The following is a 17,382-nucleotide window of genomic DNA, read 5'->3' as shown; positions in this document are numbered from 1 at the left end:
TTAATACTTGGTATTTCCACCCCTTACGTTAACTACAGCTCTACAACGACGGTTTATACTTAAAATGAGTGATCTTGAAATGTTCTCATCTAATCCTTCCCAGATTTCTCCGAGTTGGATTCCTAAGTCATTAAGCGTAGCTGGATGATTTTCTGAACTTCTCAGCCTTCTATTGAGGTTTTCCCAAACCTGCTCAATCGGATTGAGATCTGGGCATCTTGCTGGCCATTCCATTCGAGAGACGTCAACCGCTTCAAGGTACTCCTGAACGATGCGCGCACGATAGGGTCGGGCATTATCGTCAATTAAAATGAAATTTTCACCAATGTATGGGGCAAATGGCACTACATGCTCTTCAAGAATGTTCCTTATATATTTATCAGCATTCATAGCTCCATTATCAACGACCACTAGGTCTGTGCGAGCAGTCAAAGATATTCCACCCCATACCATAATCCATCCTCCCCGAAACCAGTAGTATTCAGGAAATTGCACTGAGCCTATCTTTCATGTGGACGTCTGTATACATGGGAACGTCGATCACAATGGTAGAGGCTGAATCTAGACTCATCTGTGAAGAGAACTCTTTTCCAATCGGCCTCTTCCCAATGGATATGCTCTCTCGCAATATCCAAACGTGCCCTTCGATGGGCTGGGGTAAGAGCTGGGCCTCTTGCCGCGACACGAGGCCTTAAATCATATTCTCTGAGGCGATTTCTTATTGTCTGAGTGCTAATTTGCAGTGAGTGAGTTCGCTCAAGCTGAATTTGAAGGAGGCGAGCGGTTGCAAACCGTTGTCTCAACGAAGAAACTCTAAAGTAACGTTCTTGAATGGCAGTTGTTACTCGTGGTCTACCCTGTCCTGGTCTTCGGACATTCATAACTGTCTCCCTGAATCGCTGCAATATTCTGAATACACTTGTATGGGAAACTCCAAACCTTTCTGCAATTCTTGTGTATGTCCACCCTTCTTCTCGCAAAATTACCGCTTGGGCACATTCCTCTTGGGTCAAAATCAAACGAAAGAACAACTATTGATCACTAGAATTGATCGAGAACAACTGATTTTAGAATGGAGCCAATACATTCAAAATCTGATAATATCATCTTTTTTTATTCCTGCTGGGAAAAAACTTCTGCATTGAAGAAAACCGTTGAAAGTGGATAACATATGCATGCATAATTCTGATAAAAATAATTATCATTGAGAACACCTTCAGTTGTAGAATAAATTTGAGATTTCCATAATGTGCGTTAATTTTTTTGCGCAGTAATGGACAATCTGTGGTCTTAAAGCAGCGATCGTTCTCCTGGTAAGGTGAGTGCAGACCAATCAAAGTTCTAGAAAAAGACAACTAGCCCGATGTTCAGTTTCTCTCTGTCACTTTTTTTGACAGTATTTTATGCATAGATAGAAAGACAAGGCATAGTCCATGTCTCTATGTCTATGACCTGATACAACTAGAAATCCATCGATGTTTAATTTTTTCCCCCAACCAATGGACCACGGCGACAGAAGGTGAAATCCACAGAGCGAACCATCGATCACGTCCGCCCCCGCCTCTTCTTCACAGAACGCGGTCTAGGCGCAAATTTATTCAGAAAACAAAGTGAAGCAAGCTGTCATTACTCAGCCAGACGGTACGTGACTGTATAAACAGATGGGGTTATAAATTCGACAATTTCCTAATGACGATGGGAGTAAAATATGCGTTGTTTACATCTTTCAAGACGCGGTGCACGATTCATTTTTCATTTGTCGCCTCGTAAGTGACTTGGATTTGTTAAATATGTGGACGTAAATTGACTGTGGTGTATTCTTGGAGGCTGAGAAGTTATGTGTGAACGGTACTTCGCGCCTGGGAAATTGAGGGGTTATAAATGACAGGAGAGCTTTTCTGGAATCCGAAAATCAGCGCTACTTTGGCAGATCGCATTGAATAAGGAATACTATTCCTGACAAAAATGATGTATTTTTTATGAAATATCTTTGAAAAGTCACATTTTGAAATAACCATTTCAACCGTTTCCCAAAAAAAATATTTTAAGTACTTAAAGATTAAAAGTAAAAATGGGTATTCAAAATTTAAAGCGTTTCGTTTCTATTGCACAAGTTAACAACATCGACTGAAATATGCGTTGATAAGAAAAGACAACAAATACACTATCTTGATGAGATAGATAAAGATGGATGTCTATGAAGTCTGCGACGAACGCGGTAGGTCGTCAAATTTTATGGGATTTTTATGGTCGGTTGCTGTTGAGGCTCGCCAGTTAGTACGCGCCTTATGATGGCTGCAAATCAACAGCTGTTCTTAGAAACAAGCCATTGTTCTTTTTATTTTCTAGTCGCTGTTGCCAAATAGTAAACTAGAAACGAAGTGATTTAAATTTTAAAACCTCATATTTGAAGAATGATTTTGAATAGTTTCCGCGGTGCATTTGAAAATTTCATGAATGAAACTCATAATTATTCAGTTTGAATTTGCATATGCTGTGATAACCCAAATTGAAGAGAATTCCCTATTCTAGCAAAATATTGACAGCTTTCTCAGGATTGAATGATTAATAATAGAATGAACGGTCACAAGTTGTCAAAGTCATAAGGTATCATCAGAAATGAAAGACAATATCAAGATCTATTTGTCGTACTTCTTTGGGTCTCGACCAAATTACCATAATTTAAAGAAAGGACAGAAATTCCAGTCATATGACATAAATGCACTTGCGATTAAGTACCTACTTTATGGCAGAAACGAAAAAGACAAAATGTTCCTAGTTTTTTTACTAGATTCTGCAAAGAAAAATCGAAGTCCATATGAAAAAAATCTCAGATTCGATGTACGCTTAAGATTAAGACTTTTAATTGAAACATTTTTTGATCCATCAAGCTCTTTCCATTTTTACGTCATATTTCAAGAAAAATTCATTCTATGGGAAAAACGAAGAAGATAAAATGTTTTACTTTTTCTGGAAGTTTAATATTTTGCAAAGGAAAATGTATATTGCCTATTCAAAAAAATCTACTTCACCATGAAATGATTTTCAAGATCAGCTTAAATGAATACCAAGCAACCTTCATTTGAAACTTTTTTTAGTCCAGGTTCTCCTCAAAGAGTTATTTCAGTGAATTTTCGAAATAGGTCTTCCTGCATATTGCATTTCTTCAGATTCGGCCCTGATAAAAAGATATCGACACTTTAACTTTTCATAATGAGCTGTACCACCCCTGGAAAAACAAAATTACCTTTAGAATAACTAGCTAAATCTGTGACACTACACATCTGTGTGAGAACTAAAAATAACAATTTTTTATGGTTTTTCAACAGCCTGTATCTAGTAAACCGAGCGGATTCGGAAAAAATAGTAAAGGATAAAAGGGTTTCTATTGACATCAAGAATCTATTGTCTTCCTTCAATATAACTCACTATAGCAATCATTGAGCTATCACCACTCCTTCAATGGGAATATTCTTTGCGACAAAAACTATAATAAATCTTTGACAATAATATTTCACAAGCCAAAATGTAAATTCCATCGAAACTATTTGCTTGAGAAATCGATAGCTACTCGAATTTTTCGCACAAAATCGATTGGTTTCATATTTATGTGGATAAACTGCGAACAGTCTGTATATATCTGATTGTGTGCAGACAAGTGTCAGCCGGCGTGCCAACATATTGCATTTGTGCAATTCTAGAAACGTGTAGCACTTTATTTCAATTAACTGGTTACATTCGTCGTAAGCGTTGAAATTTTGCCATCGCTTGTGATAATGCACACAACAATATTCCATTATGGTCGATTCAAATGTTCGGATACGTTGGTGTGCTGTTTTGCATCGTGGCTATCATTGGAAAACACAGAGCGATTCTTCTGCTTCTGAAATATTGAACTACACGCAACCTCATGAGTACATGAAGTGAACAGTTTTTGGGTTTTTCAGTACCCATGCGAAAATTGATTGGAGTGTAATTTGGATGCGTCTCTGGAAAAGCATCTGGAGACATCAATTTCGACCGTGTTTCGAATGGCGAAAGAAACCATGAATCATCTGGTTAATCATTTCTACATTTATAAATTTCAAGATAGTTTTCGGGCTATACATGCAGTTTCCGAATCTTTTTTTAATTGGGTTGTGAATTTTAGGTCAGTCTGACATATGAAACTTAATTTGATCATCTCACATTTTTCTGCTTTTTCAAGATCAACTTTTGGAGTACGAGTTGCCATTCAATATCAAATACACTGCGAAAAAAAATTAACGCACATTATGGAAATCTCAAATTAATTCTACAACTGAAGGTGTTCTCAATGATAATTATTTTTATCAGAATTATGCATGCATATGTTATCCACTTTCAACGGTTTTCTTCAATACAGATGTTTTTTCCCAGCAAGAATAAAAAAAGATGATATTATCAGATTTTGAATGTATTGGCTCCATTCTAAAATCAGTTGTTCTCGATCAATTCTAGTGATCAATAGTTTTTCTTTCGTTTGATTTTCTACACTCGATCGCTATGCAACGCGAAACACGCAATTTCACCCAAGAGGAATGTGCCCAAGCGGTAGTTTTGCGAGAAGAAGGGTGGACATACACAAGAATTGCAGAAAGGTTTGGAGTTTCCCATACAAGTGTGTCCAGAATGTTGCAGCGATTCAGGGAGACAGGTATGAATGTCCGAAGACCAGGACAGGGTAGACCACGGGTAACAACTGCCATTCAAGAACGTTACTTGAGAGGTTCTTCGTTGAGACAACGGTTTGCAACCGCTCGCCTCCTTCAAATTCAGCTTGAGCGAACTCATGAGGTGCAAATTAGCACACAGACAATAAGAAATCGCCTCAGAGAATATGATTTAAGGCCTCGTGTCGCGGCAAGAGGCCCAGCTCTTACCCCAGCCCATCGAAGGGCGCGTTTGGATTTTGCGAGAGAGCATATCCATTGGGAAGAGGCAGATTGGGAAAGAGTTCTCTTCACAAGTGAGTCTAGATTCTGCCTCTGCCATTGTGATCGACGTTCTCTTGTATACAGACGTCCACATGAAAGATATGCTCAGTGCAATTTCCTGAATACTACTGGTTTCCGGGGGAGGATCGATTATGGTATAGGGCGTTGATAATGGAGCTATGAATGCTGATAAGTATATAAGGAACATTCTTGAAGAGCATGTAGTGCCATTTGCCCCATACATTGGTGAAAATTTCATTTTTATGGACCATAATGCCAGTCCCCATCGTGCGCGCATAGTTCAGGAGTACCTTGAAGAGGTTGAAGTCTCTCGAATGGAATGGCCAGCAAGAAGTCCAGATCTCAATCCGATTGAGCAAGTTTGGGACAACCTCAATAGAAGGCTGAGAAGTTCAGAAAATCATCCAGCTACTCTTAATGACTTAGGAATCCAACTCGGAGAAATATGGGAAGGATTAGATCAAAACATTTTAAGATCACTCATTTCGAGTATGAACCGTCGTTGCCGAGCTGTAATTAACGCAAGGGGTGGAAATGCCAAGTATTAAATCACTTATCAGCATTTCAGTATTTTGACAATTGTTCATTTCTCTTCTTTCACATAAGATTCGATGAAATCCTGAATTTTTCTTATATTTAATGTGTCTTGTTTCGTTCAAAACCTTCCCGAGAGAACATAAAAAATAAGTTATAAAGTCAATGTAGAGTTAACTTCCATTAAAATTGAGATTTTCAGAATGTGCGTTAATTTTTTTGCGCAGTGTAGTTACCTCGTTACGCTAACCTCTGCTGCAATTGTATCTCATACACATGTTATCATTATTGTTCGATTTTAAAAATTGTTAGGCTTTTTAGAAAAAGAGTTCTTCCATTCGTTTTCTAACTATTCTGGTAAAAAAGAAGACATGGACATCCCCCAGAGGACATCCCACAAAACTCCTTCAAAAATTCGAACCTTCGACCTCCGCAAAACGTTGTATGCAAATCATCAACACGACTTCACACCACCGCGTAGATCTGCCGAAGAATTTCCATGTCTTCTGGTCCAGGGTCCCGTCCGGGTATTCCTGAACACGAGACGGGCAAAAGGTATAAACGGACAGCGCGTCTCGGAATGATACATGCAGATCTAGGAGCCTAATAATTCAGTTCAAACATGGGGCGCAGAATGTTTACATGCATATTGATATCTATCGCACATCTACACGTATAATTTTCTAGGGCATACATATTTATGAAGCTGATGGTGACCCTGCTGCGCCGTCCCACAAGGATGCACTCAGGTGGAGCGGATAAAAAAGGGTACCTACGATAATTTTTTTCCATTCAACGATTTTTCCAAACGCCGGGACTAAAAATAGTCACCCCCCTTGAAATAAGGCATATTGGTTGTCTAAAATAGACATATTTTCGTTGAGATTTTTTATTTTCATCATTCTTAACAAAAAAATAGCCTCGAATGCATTTTGTTTTGTAGCGTTTTTACAAATAGGACGTTTTTCTAGAACCGCATTCAGAGCAGTGGACCAATAACACCGTTTTTTTGACGAACACTCCAAGATTTATGAAATTGAAGTTTTCAGATTTTTATTTGCATCTTGGTATTATTTATGGTGGTTTTTAGTGATGGTACCACCTATAAACAGCACTAAAACGATGCAGAAGACCTTATTTTTTAGATAAACTGTAAGGTGCTTTTAGGTAAGGTTAGATTAGGTTAGGTTAGGTTAGGTCCACCCTAAGGTTTCAGAAATTAAGGTTTTCAGCTTTTATGTGCATCTCGCGATGATTTTGGGTAAATAAGTGGTGGTTAAACCTATAAACATCACTAAAACAATAAGGAAGACCTTATTTTTCAGCTTTTATAAACGCTGTTAGGGCTGCTAGAACTACTGAATTATAGTGGATGTTCTCTTAATTTTTGTACCTACTGTATCCTATCATCAGGCTCCACCTTATAGATTATTATTGTAGAAATAACAAATTTTGGTTTCCTAAACTAAATTTCTATGGAATTATTGGCGGTTTCATGTCTCAACCAGTTTTAACCTCTGGCATTCTGCAGACAAGAATAGAGGACCTTATGTTACAGGATGTTCCTAAATTGGAGGTAAAAATGAAGAGAGGAGATTCCTTAAATGATTTTATGAAAAAAGGTTCCATAAACATGGGATCGTAAATGTTTTGAATTCCAGATAGGGGGTGTTAAAGTTTGAAATTTCGGTTTGGTATCGAAACAAGTTCACAACTTGAAAATACATTCATTATTAGAAATACCGACTTTTATTTGATGTGTCGAAACTATGAAGCAATGAATTTCTTCATCACAGCTAAAATGAATTTTAGGACAATTTAAAATTTTCTGAAGATTTGGTGAGAATCGATCAGAATGAACTATCAATCACAATAACATAATATTTGCCAAATTTCTGTTGAATATCTTGTTACGAGTCTTTGACTCGTACAACAGAAAATTCTTGTGATCAGAAAAAACACTTTTTTCCTTTAACATTTTTTCCGATTCGGCCCTGATGAAAATATATAGACATTTTGTAATTTCATAATGAGCTTTGCCACCCCTTGAAAAACACAATTACCTTCAGAATAACTAGATAAATCTGCGACACTACACATCTGTGGATCTTTCGAAAAGAGTTGCATTCGGTCAAAGTACCCAATTTTTCGAATTTCACAGATATTTTTGAACATCGAATTACTCGAAAACGGTGCATTATACGAGAAAATATAAGGAATACTTTTCTTTTACAAAAAGTTCAAATAAACCTCAGATAGCGTGCATCTTAATATGAAGAGTTGGATTTCTGAATTTTTGACATCTTCTCTTCGAAAAATATTAATCAAATAAATGAAAAACTATATCCTGAAATTCATTTCATTCGATAGAACCGATTGTGAGACAGAACTAAAAATAATTTCTTTTTATGATTCTCCAACAGCCTGTATCTTTTGAACCGAGTGGATTCTGGAATAATGGTATAGGAAAAAAGTGTTTCTTTCGACCAAATATTCGTAGGAGATAAATTCTCACCTTGTATGTAGGTCCATCTTCAGCTGACTGAAATCATTAGGTCCTTTCGTTTGCATTAAAAGTGTGGCACTTTTCTACACTCGATTTGATTTACACCAGTGTAGAGGAGGTGCAGTTTATCTGCATCTCCTTTTGACTATGTGTAGATATACATAAACTACACTTCCTCTACAGTGGTGTAAATCAAATCGAGGGTATATACATATATATTCTTTTGAATGTCATGTCAGCAATAAATTTTTAGTTATCAAACAATATAGCATATGTATGAGTTTTAGCAAAGGTTGGTGTAACGGGGTACCATACAATTTGGAGTATGATAAAAGAGATTAGGGAAAAACCTAAGTGAAAAAACCCTGTCTCCCCGTGAGTAGTGTAGTGATGACAAATTTGTTTACAGAATAAGCTTTTAATACTGAAGGGCTTCCTTTCCATTGACATTAAAATTTCTTTATCCTCCTTCCATTTCGAAATAATATCTGAAACAAAGAAACAGAGCAGAAAACGAGATGAAAAGTGAATGATAAAGCCTTCATCCAAACTTATTCCAAAACTTGATTTTGACTGAAGAAAAAAATTAATAATGATAGGTACATAAATTGTTTCTCAATTGCATTGGGAGGAATATCATCTCTGCGTCAAAAATCTTCTGCTGATCTTGGTGGAGGATCACCCTCGTCGTTAGAAATGCCTTCAGTACTCAAATTAATAATAGCCAAATCTTACTTTCGACTGGGAGTGTCTTTCGACCAGGTCCAGTCTTCCAAGTGATGATTCTTCTATTCTTCAGTTGTTCGAGGAACACTACAGGACCCTTATGTTAGGGAATCATCTCCCATAGATATACAAGTTATTCAGTAAAAAAGTGCTACACTTTTTATGCAACCGAAAGGACCTATTGTAACTCACTCTTCAATTTTCCCATATTTTCGTTACTTTTCGTCTTTTTCACTTTTCCTTTTCTATTATATGAACTTTTTCTCTAAATGCTTCTCTTCACGTTCAACTCCCCAATATTCTTGTCCACCCTTAGATTGAATCCAAGGGAGTCAAATGCAAGGACCACAAAAGAGTATCAACTCTTAGATAAACTTTGCTCTAAGCTTCAAATAGAACTAACGGCAGATGAAGGGTAAACACCTCTTAGGGAAACACCGTTTTTTCGATTCCTATACCCCCAGCTTCCCCAGAATCCGACGCTGCACATCCACTACCTCGTGGACGGAGATATCCGCCGCTTCCATAGCTCACCTCATAATTCTGTCACCACACGAAGCCAACCGGCCTGCTCGTACGAACGTTTCAATCCACCACGCCGCGGGTAAAAAGCTGACAAAAAATCGGGCGAGAATTTCACTTATTCAAATACCCCGGAAAATAACGCGGCACATGTTCGAAAAACGAGATGAGAAAAAACGTGTAGCGTCGTAGAAAATGTATACGTATGTCCCGATAAATTCGGACGGGCAGCTGACTGCGTGATGTCTTAATTTATGTCGAGCAATTAAAATAAAAAGATGACATTTGTATGCTCGTTCGGGCTGGATACGTACAGTGGCGCGTCTGCGGGAGGTTAAAAATAGGAATGGGGGTTGGAAGTGGCACATTGACTTGTGCACGCACCTTCTGAAATATTGTTATTGTAGTACCGAGAATGGTGCATCGTTCATATTGGTGTCACAACTATGAATCGGGGTAATCTACCAATGTTTGAAGTATAGGGATGGTGACAAATTCGATACTCACTAGGTACTCCAAATAAAAATTTCTGCCTTTGAAATTCTCCATCATGACGTCCCTCGAAGGATTTCAAAGGGTTATTCTTTAGCAAAAATTGAGGGGATCTTTCATATAACTTTTTGTTCAACACTCTTTTGCCTCCAAGTAACAGCCCTTTGAAATCAGGTCAAAAAAATTGTTTTTATTTGATAACTTTGAAAATTAAAAACAATCAGGACAATGAAACTATGCAGGTATCATTTGTCATCCTAATTTTACAGCACCTTATACCTGATTTTTTTTTAAATGATAATCTCTCTGTGAATTCATGGGAAAAGTGTCTGAATAGTATTATATTTTTTGTGATCAAACTAACAACTTTATGATAAGAAATCAGGACATAAAAAGTTGCAGATTGAGTCTTTTCAAACCAATTTTTTAAATAGAAAAAAAAATAGGCGCATTAAAAAATTTTGATGTAAAATATTATAGGGGTATGGTTTTTCATCCCACATTTTCTTTATTGATTTTAAGCTTCTAACTTAAGGGAAAAAGGGTGTAGAAAAAAAAGTTCAAGGAGGACCCTCTTAATTTTTACTGAGGAATCACCGATTGAAATCTTTCGCATCAATTCAGAAACACCCTGTATATAAGGTGAGTGAGTTATATTTTAGCATTAGATTCTTGAGGTCAAAAGCAACACTTTTTCTCATACCATTTATTGTGAATCAGCTTATTATGAAAACTTAAACTGGCTATATCTTTTTATCAGGGCAGAATTGGAAAAAGTGTTTCTTTTGACCTCAAGAATCTACTATCATAATATTTGTACCAGGCAAAGACTCACCCTGTATATCTCTTGATTTTACTTCTTTGTGTGAGTCTTATGTTGATTATTAATTTTTTAATGGGAAAATTCAATATGGCTGTCATGATGAAAAAATGTTGAAAGTCGTATCTTGATATCAAGGAGTTGATTGCAGTGAAAATGAAGAAGATATAAGCAATTCTAGATATCACATTTCCGAATTTTTCATATGAATCTAGAACAAAAGGAGATATTAGGATTTGAAGGACGTCTGGGTTATAACCTCAATTACTATCTATTTGTTTGCTCATATTTTGTCGTTTTTTGTATTTTTAAAATGAAATTCTTTGATTTTTTGATGCCTCCCACCTAGCCACAGAAGTGATCGACTGGCTTTGTGCAGAAAACGACTTGACTGGGAAATGAATTTAAATGGGGAATATATTCGATGAAAATTTTTTTCCTCGATACCACGCCACTGATTCTTCCACACATATTATTTAATGCAGCGTTCCGTTGTTTTCCAACGATTAAATTTTGGTGTCAAATAAAAATAGATTAACGCCATTCACGACAATTTATGGTCCAGTTGTTCGTCTACTTAGTATATTCTGTAATAATTTGTAGTTGATGAATTGCTTCATGCAGGATTAGATTGCAAATGCAAATATACAGTGTGTGCCACATCAGTATACCTGAGGGAAATTCATGCATTGTCCAAACTGTCTCGTCGGTGTTTACGTATTTTTTCAGCCCCACTACAACCACGCATATTTGACTTCTAAAAATCCATCAGATAATAGAAAGGCACATACACATACGCTCTGCTAGCCCGCCGACCAAGGCAGGTATTCAAACAATTTCAACAAAGCCAATATTTGCCTCATTTAGAGGATAAATAGTTTACATCTCAGGTTTACACACGCGACAAATGAATCATATTGTACCTTCGGCTGATTGCCAGTATGAATTTACCGCCAAGTACGTACACATGTACTGATGGTATGGACACGGAGGATTGTGTTAAACTGATCCTTTCTCTGTTACCAGAGCCGTCAGTTGCCCAAGAGTTATGAAAGTGGCTTGTCGACAAATATGTGTTTATGTCAGGTGGGCTTGGGATAGCAGCGAAGTGTTTTTGATCTTCTGTATTTAGTGACAGCACTAGAGCAATGATGAGACAGGTCCTCTTCATCCATCGAAGGAAATTTTGTCGTATGGATTGACGAGCATAGCCCCAACACTCTTTCTGATTCACATCTTTCAATGACCTTCTGTATTTTTTTCTTCGTATTTCAACTAGGGATTACTTTAAAACGGCCCAAAAATTACCAAGATTTGAGTGTTCAAATCTGGGAGCAGTATTGCTCCCAGGTTTCCATGGTGTTGCAGCACCAGCATCGCACTGCTTGACCAGGTCCTGGAGAGTGCTATTCGTCTTATGTTGATCTTTGTAATTGGTGAGAATCCATGAGTGAGCGGCTTGAGGTCCAGTTACTCCAGTTTTATATTTTATTTCAAATTGTTAGGAAGAAGTCCATGTAGGGTCATCAGTACCTCCAAAAAAAAGATGCATCGGCCGGGAATCGAACCCGGGCCGCCCGCGTGGCAGGCGAGCATTCTACCACTGAACCACCGATGCTTCACGTATTCAAAAAAACACTTTTTGGAAATCGAAGTAAATATTCGATAAAAAACATTTTACTCTTGAATCACATTTTCAGTATTTCTGTATATACCATGTGGAGAGACGTATGTTTGCATATCAAGTACACACAAAATATGGTCCTCATAACACCGATTTTACCGACAAATGTCACAAGAAACTCATTTGCTGTATTGTGCACTGACAAAATTTTCTCTGAGGAGCCCGTATCTTTCAAACCGAGCCGATTCGAAAAAAATGGTAAAGGAAATAAGTGTTTCTTTTGACCTCAAGAATCTACTGTTAAAATATTCGTACTTACGAGTCAAAGACTCGCCCCGTATAACATACATGAATATAAAAATCAGCAAATTTTACGAACTGGCTAACCACCATCACTCAGAGTATCAACAGAATAAAAAATTTACTTCTATTTGAATTCGTACATTTGGGAAACTTCCCCACCAGGACATGAAGATCAATCTGATGAAATTGCGATCTAACTGACCGTATCTCGAATACGCGACAACTCAAATATCCATTCCGTCCGAGTGCACAGAACAAAACGTCCATTTCTACGAGCACTTACGCCAAACGGCGATCAGCAATTACCCATATCTCCCCATCTTGATTTAGAAGCCGATCTCACCTGTTAATGTCCCACCAGTATTTAAAATTCAAAACAGTCCGACTAATCACGCTGCTAACATGACACCACAACCGCCATAAATTCGATTGTGGTTAACCTGAGTTTCGTTATCTCGGTGGCGAATCTTCAGGATGATGCGTCAGCTCTTTCCGGTTTCTTTGACAGTGGGCATTTGAGCAGGCCACTATATTACGACATCCTGTTTCAAGTGTTTCATTAGCACAGCGGACTGTCATCTGAGGTGAACATGTGTAATGTGGTGTTTCCTTTATGGTAAATAGCAAATATGTGGAGGTTAAGAAGGAAAAGTGCTGAGAAACGTTTTGGTTTTGGCAATGCAGGTGGATGCTTCTTCGAATAAAATATATGTCTTCTAAAACCATGAGTAAGAAGATGGTCATAAGGTGCGTAGTAGAATCGAAATTTTGAAGGTTGATATTCTATGACTGAACGTTTTTCTTTCCTTGAATTACTTAATCTTCTACAATGTGAACAATGATGACATTAACGTCCAATTTCATAATCAAATTTAAAGTCACTTTAAGCTTAAAGCTTCCTTTAGTGTCATTTTCAGTAGGGTTAAAGGAAACTTTGAAATTAAAGCTAGTTTAGACATAACCTATATGTCATAATTGTGTATCATAGACATAGAGATATGGACTGAGCAATTGGGAATTCAAATGTAGATTGCAGCGACATAGTGATGACAGTTCGAACTGAAAAGTTAATGCAGTCATTGTAATTTCTGAAAGGGATTTTGAGATTCTCGTCAAATAAACCCTTTTTTTTTCAATTTATAGTTGTTTTTTTCCTATTTTGAAGATTGGTTGTCAAAACTGGATTCAAGTGTGGTCATTATTATCAATTTTAGGTCAATAAATGTCATGAAGTATTAGTGTTCATGAAAAAACTTCCGACTATGTTCTAGATCAGCTGATAAAAAGGAGCAATATTTTTTGAATCCGAACTTTTTGGCTCTTTACACGATCTCCTATGTTATCTTGCTTCTTTATTATATAGGTACAATGGCTAAAATTGCAACATTGATGCTAAAAAAACTTGTCCAAGTTGAACTGGAAATCAGAAATGATTTTCTAAATGAATTTTGTATGAATGTTATCGAAATTAATATGTATATCAACTTGCTAGGTGGAAAAACTCAACTTATTTACAAAAATGACACCAGGGGGCGTATCGCTTGTTTGAAATTCCCAATACCAGCATGAAATTGACTATTTATAGAAAGAGAGAGATGATCGTCAGGCCAAGACCTGTCTCTTTTCTGTTGACATAGACGTGAGAGTGGAACAATAAAAATTCTAGTAAAAGACAACTTACTGACTTAATGTTCAGTTCATGTCTGTCCTTTTTGGCCTTATTTCATGCACATATGGAAAGAGAATGCTCAGTCCACGTCTCTATGTCTATGTTTTGTATGAAAAAGGCACTATTCTATAGTCATTGCATAAAAGAAAATAATATTCGACTCTATGCAATATATATCTGACAAATGTCAGTATAAAGTAATCCCGACTGTCCTTAGTTAAGTTCAAAATGAGAAAAAAGACAAACTGGAATGACCGTGTCATTCTGTTGCCCATAGTGTTCGTCTCCCTAGTTCTGTTCTACCAAGTGTTCTATTTCTTCCTTTACGATTCCATCTTTTCAGGCCTGGACAGGAGTCTGACGAGATACAAGAGAAAATACGACAAAGTCAACAACGTTACTTACAATTACCCCATGAATAAACTTTCGCACGATGATTATCACACTCTCATCCACAAACCTTTCGGATTTAGGATATTGAATCCAAACCAGTGCAACAGTTCCACATTCCTCCTTATTTTGGTCCATTCTTCCCCTGGAAATTTCGCTAAAAGAAGACTAATCCGACGCACTTGGGGAAAAAAGAAGAAAAATCGGTTCTTGGTTCTATTCGCCTTAGGTACACTGGAACATCCAAAGTTCCAGAAGAGAATCCATAGAGAAAACAAAATCTACAAAGACTTAATTCAAGGATCCTTCATAGACTCTTATAAAAACCTAACCTACAAACACGTCATGCTATTCAAATACGTTATTTATCATTGTGAACAGGCAAAGTACGTATTAAAAACTGACGATGATATATTTATCAACGTGGAGGCTGTCGTATCTTTCTTAGAAACAAAAGTTTCCCCTCGAGGAGCTATCAATTTCCTTCTATGCCTGCCAAACAGCGAGAAGGTGATAAGAAGCTTCAGAGGTGATTACGCCAAATGGAGGCTATCCTACAAAGATCATCCAGAGAAGAAGCATCCACCCAGTTGTGTCGGAATATTCCTTGTCTATTCCAAGAACGTCATTTTCGAGCTGTATTTGCAAGCTCAAAATTCCACATTCTTCTGGATTGACGACCTATACGTCACCGGACATTTGTTCAAGAAGCTCAAGATTCATCACGTCAACGCCAGACCGTACATGGTCCATCAGAAGGAGTTGGTGAAGATGATGCGTAGGGATGAGATCGAACCATGGCCCTTCTTCTTTTCTGGGCCGGATCTGAATAGGAGTGAGATGGAATGGTTGGATGGTTTTCTCAATAATCGTACCGAGATTATGACCAATTGGGGGAAATCTTAACATTAGGGGTGTAATTAAGAAATAAACTATGATATTGTTGTATAGAATCAATTATTGTTCTCTATTATCAGGGATGTAAATATGAATCTGGTGTCCGCTTTCTGTAGTATGAGTGTAGTCAATAAGCATCGGTGGTTCAGTGGTAGAATGCTCGCCTGCCACGCGGGCGGCCCGGGTTCGATTCCCGGCCGATGCATGTCTTTTTATCACTGAGCAAAATCGTTTTGAAAAATTAATACGTTGGAGGGTTGTCCGATTCAAGTGCCTGCAGAACTTCACGACACAGAGCTGATGGAAATCTTATGCATGTTTCCACAAGAAAAATAATTTCAAATTTTTAGTTTTCGAATTGGCATTGGTGCATATTTGCTGCCGGAAATTAGAATTTGTAAGTATTAGTTGGGGAATTTTCCCCAATTTGGGTTATCACTGCATATGCAAGTTTAAACTGACTAAGTGAGGACCCTAATATCAAAGTCGGCAATCTCCACCGTGTTCCTATTTGAGTAAAGCGCAAAAAACGGCTACGTCCATATTGTTTTATATATAATTGCGTGCGTAGTTTCTAACGGAATAAAATACTAAACTCCATTGAATAATGAAGTTATTATGCCTAATTTCCTTTTCGTTTTCGAAAAAATGAGAAAAAATGAATGGAGAATGCCGTGTTTGATACTGACTATTGGATTTTGCCGGATTTGATACCAAAGTTTCAACTGAAATGAGTTGGGATTTGAATATCAAGTGTTTTGAAAAAGATTCACGAATAGAAAAATAGCAATATTGAAATAATTCCAAGAAGATATGTAATCAAAAATATTTTTATTAACATTTTCTCCTTCTGCTGCTTATTCTCCTATGTCTGGCAATGCAGGGCCTGCTTGCCCTGATTCGAGAGTTCCATTAGAAAGGATTTTTGCATAAAAATCTAGTTCTTCAATTGATCTCCAGGTAGCATCTTTAAGCTTCAACATATCGACTTGTTTCAGACCACTTTTTATGATGACTGGTTCGATCATGTGAAGGGTTTTTCCTTTTCTCAGTACACTTTTGAAGGTTTGCAAAAACGAACTGAATTGACGCTCGGAATTCAGATGAATTACGAACGTCACAACACACATGTGCTGATTGGCCAGAACGGACATTGCCGGCTTTGATTCTAAGCGGATCTTGGAGTTGCCGGGTTTGATTCTCAGACGAAGTTTCAAAGTGGTTTTTTAATGGGATATAGCCTTTCTTGACACACGCGAACTAGATGTTCAGATGTAGCGCGAAAAATTGAGAAATATTATGTATTTAACTCAATTTCGACCAAAAGTGGAGATTGCCGACTTTGATACCAGGGTCCTCAAGTATGAGTTTAATTCATGATTTTTTCAAATTCACCGCGGAAACTATTCAAAATCATCCTTCAAATATGGGGTTTTAAAAGTTAAATCGCTTTGTGCGGAGTTTACGATTTGGCAACAGCGCATACAAGACAATGAAAAGAACAATGTCCGATCAGCTTGTTTATAAAATAACACCTGTTGATCTACAGGCGCGTACTTACTGGCGAGCTTCAACTGCAACCGGCCATAAAAATCCCATAAAATTTTACGACCTTCCTCGTTCGTCGCAGACTTCATAGACAGCCATCTTTGTCTATCTCATCAAGATAATGTATTTGTTGTCCTTTATTATCAAGGCATATTTCAGTCGATGTTGCCAGCTTATGCAATTCTCACAAAACTTAAACTTAAACTTTAAATACCCATTTTTATTTTTCATATTAAAGTGCTTACAATAATTTTTTTTGGGAAACGGTTGAAATGGTTACTTCAAAATGTGACGTTTCAAAGATATTTCATAAAAAATACATCATTTTCGTCAGAAGGAGTATTCCCTATACAGATGCATACCACCCGCCGATAT

The 17,382-nt window shown here is 37.3% G+C and overlaps 1 protein-coding gene and 2 non-coding genes across 3 annotated transcripts; 2 read left to right on the top strand and 1 right to left on the bottom strand.

Moving 5' to 3' along the window:
• Nucleotides 1-12,123: 12,123 nt before the first annotated feature.
• On the bottom strand, nucleotides 12,124-12,194 carry Trnag-gcc. The gene has a single exon. It is a non-coding gene; the product is annotated as a tRNA-Gly (tRNA).
• A 2,170-nt stretch (nucleotides 12,195-14,364) lies between these two features.
• Nucleotides 14,365-15,506, top strand: LOC123318034 (beta-1,3-galactosyltransferase 5-like). Its single transcript, XM_044904707.1, has one exon. It carries the CDS (start codon nucleotides 14,401-14,403, stop codon nucleotides 15,466-15,468), a length of 1,068 nt encoding a protein of 355 aa, XP_044760642.1. The 5' UTR covers nucleotides 14,365-14,400; the 3' UTR covers nucleotides 15,469-15,506.
• Nucleotides 15,507-15,593: 87 nt separating this feature from the next.
• Trnag-gcc lies at nucleotides 15,594-15,664 on the top strand. The gene has a single exon. It is a non-coding gene; the product is annotated as a tRNA-Gly (tRNA).
• The last annotated feature ends 1,718 nt before the right edge of the window (nucleotides 15,665-17,382 follow it).

The sequence above is a fragment of the Coccinella septempunctata genome, chromosome 1 (genome assembly GCF_907165205.1).
Source record: "Coccinella septempunctata chromosome 1, icCocSept1.1, whole genome shotgun sequence".
NCBI lineage: Eukaryota > Metazoa > Arthropoda > Insecta > Coleoptera > Coccinellidae > Coccinella > Coccinella septempunctata.
This window is presented reverse-complemented; position numbering and strand designations above follow the sequence as displayed.

Coding starts and splice junctions, on each gene's coding strand:
- LOC123318034 (XM_044904707.1), top strand. CDS start 14,401: ATGAGAAAAAAGACAAACTGGAATGACCGTGTCATTCTGTTGCCCATA.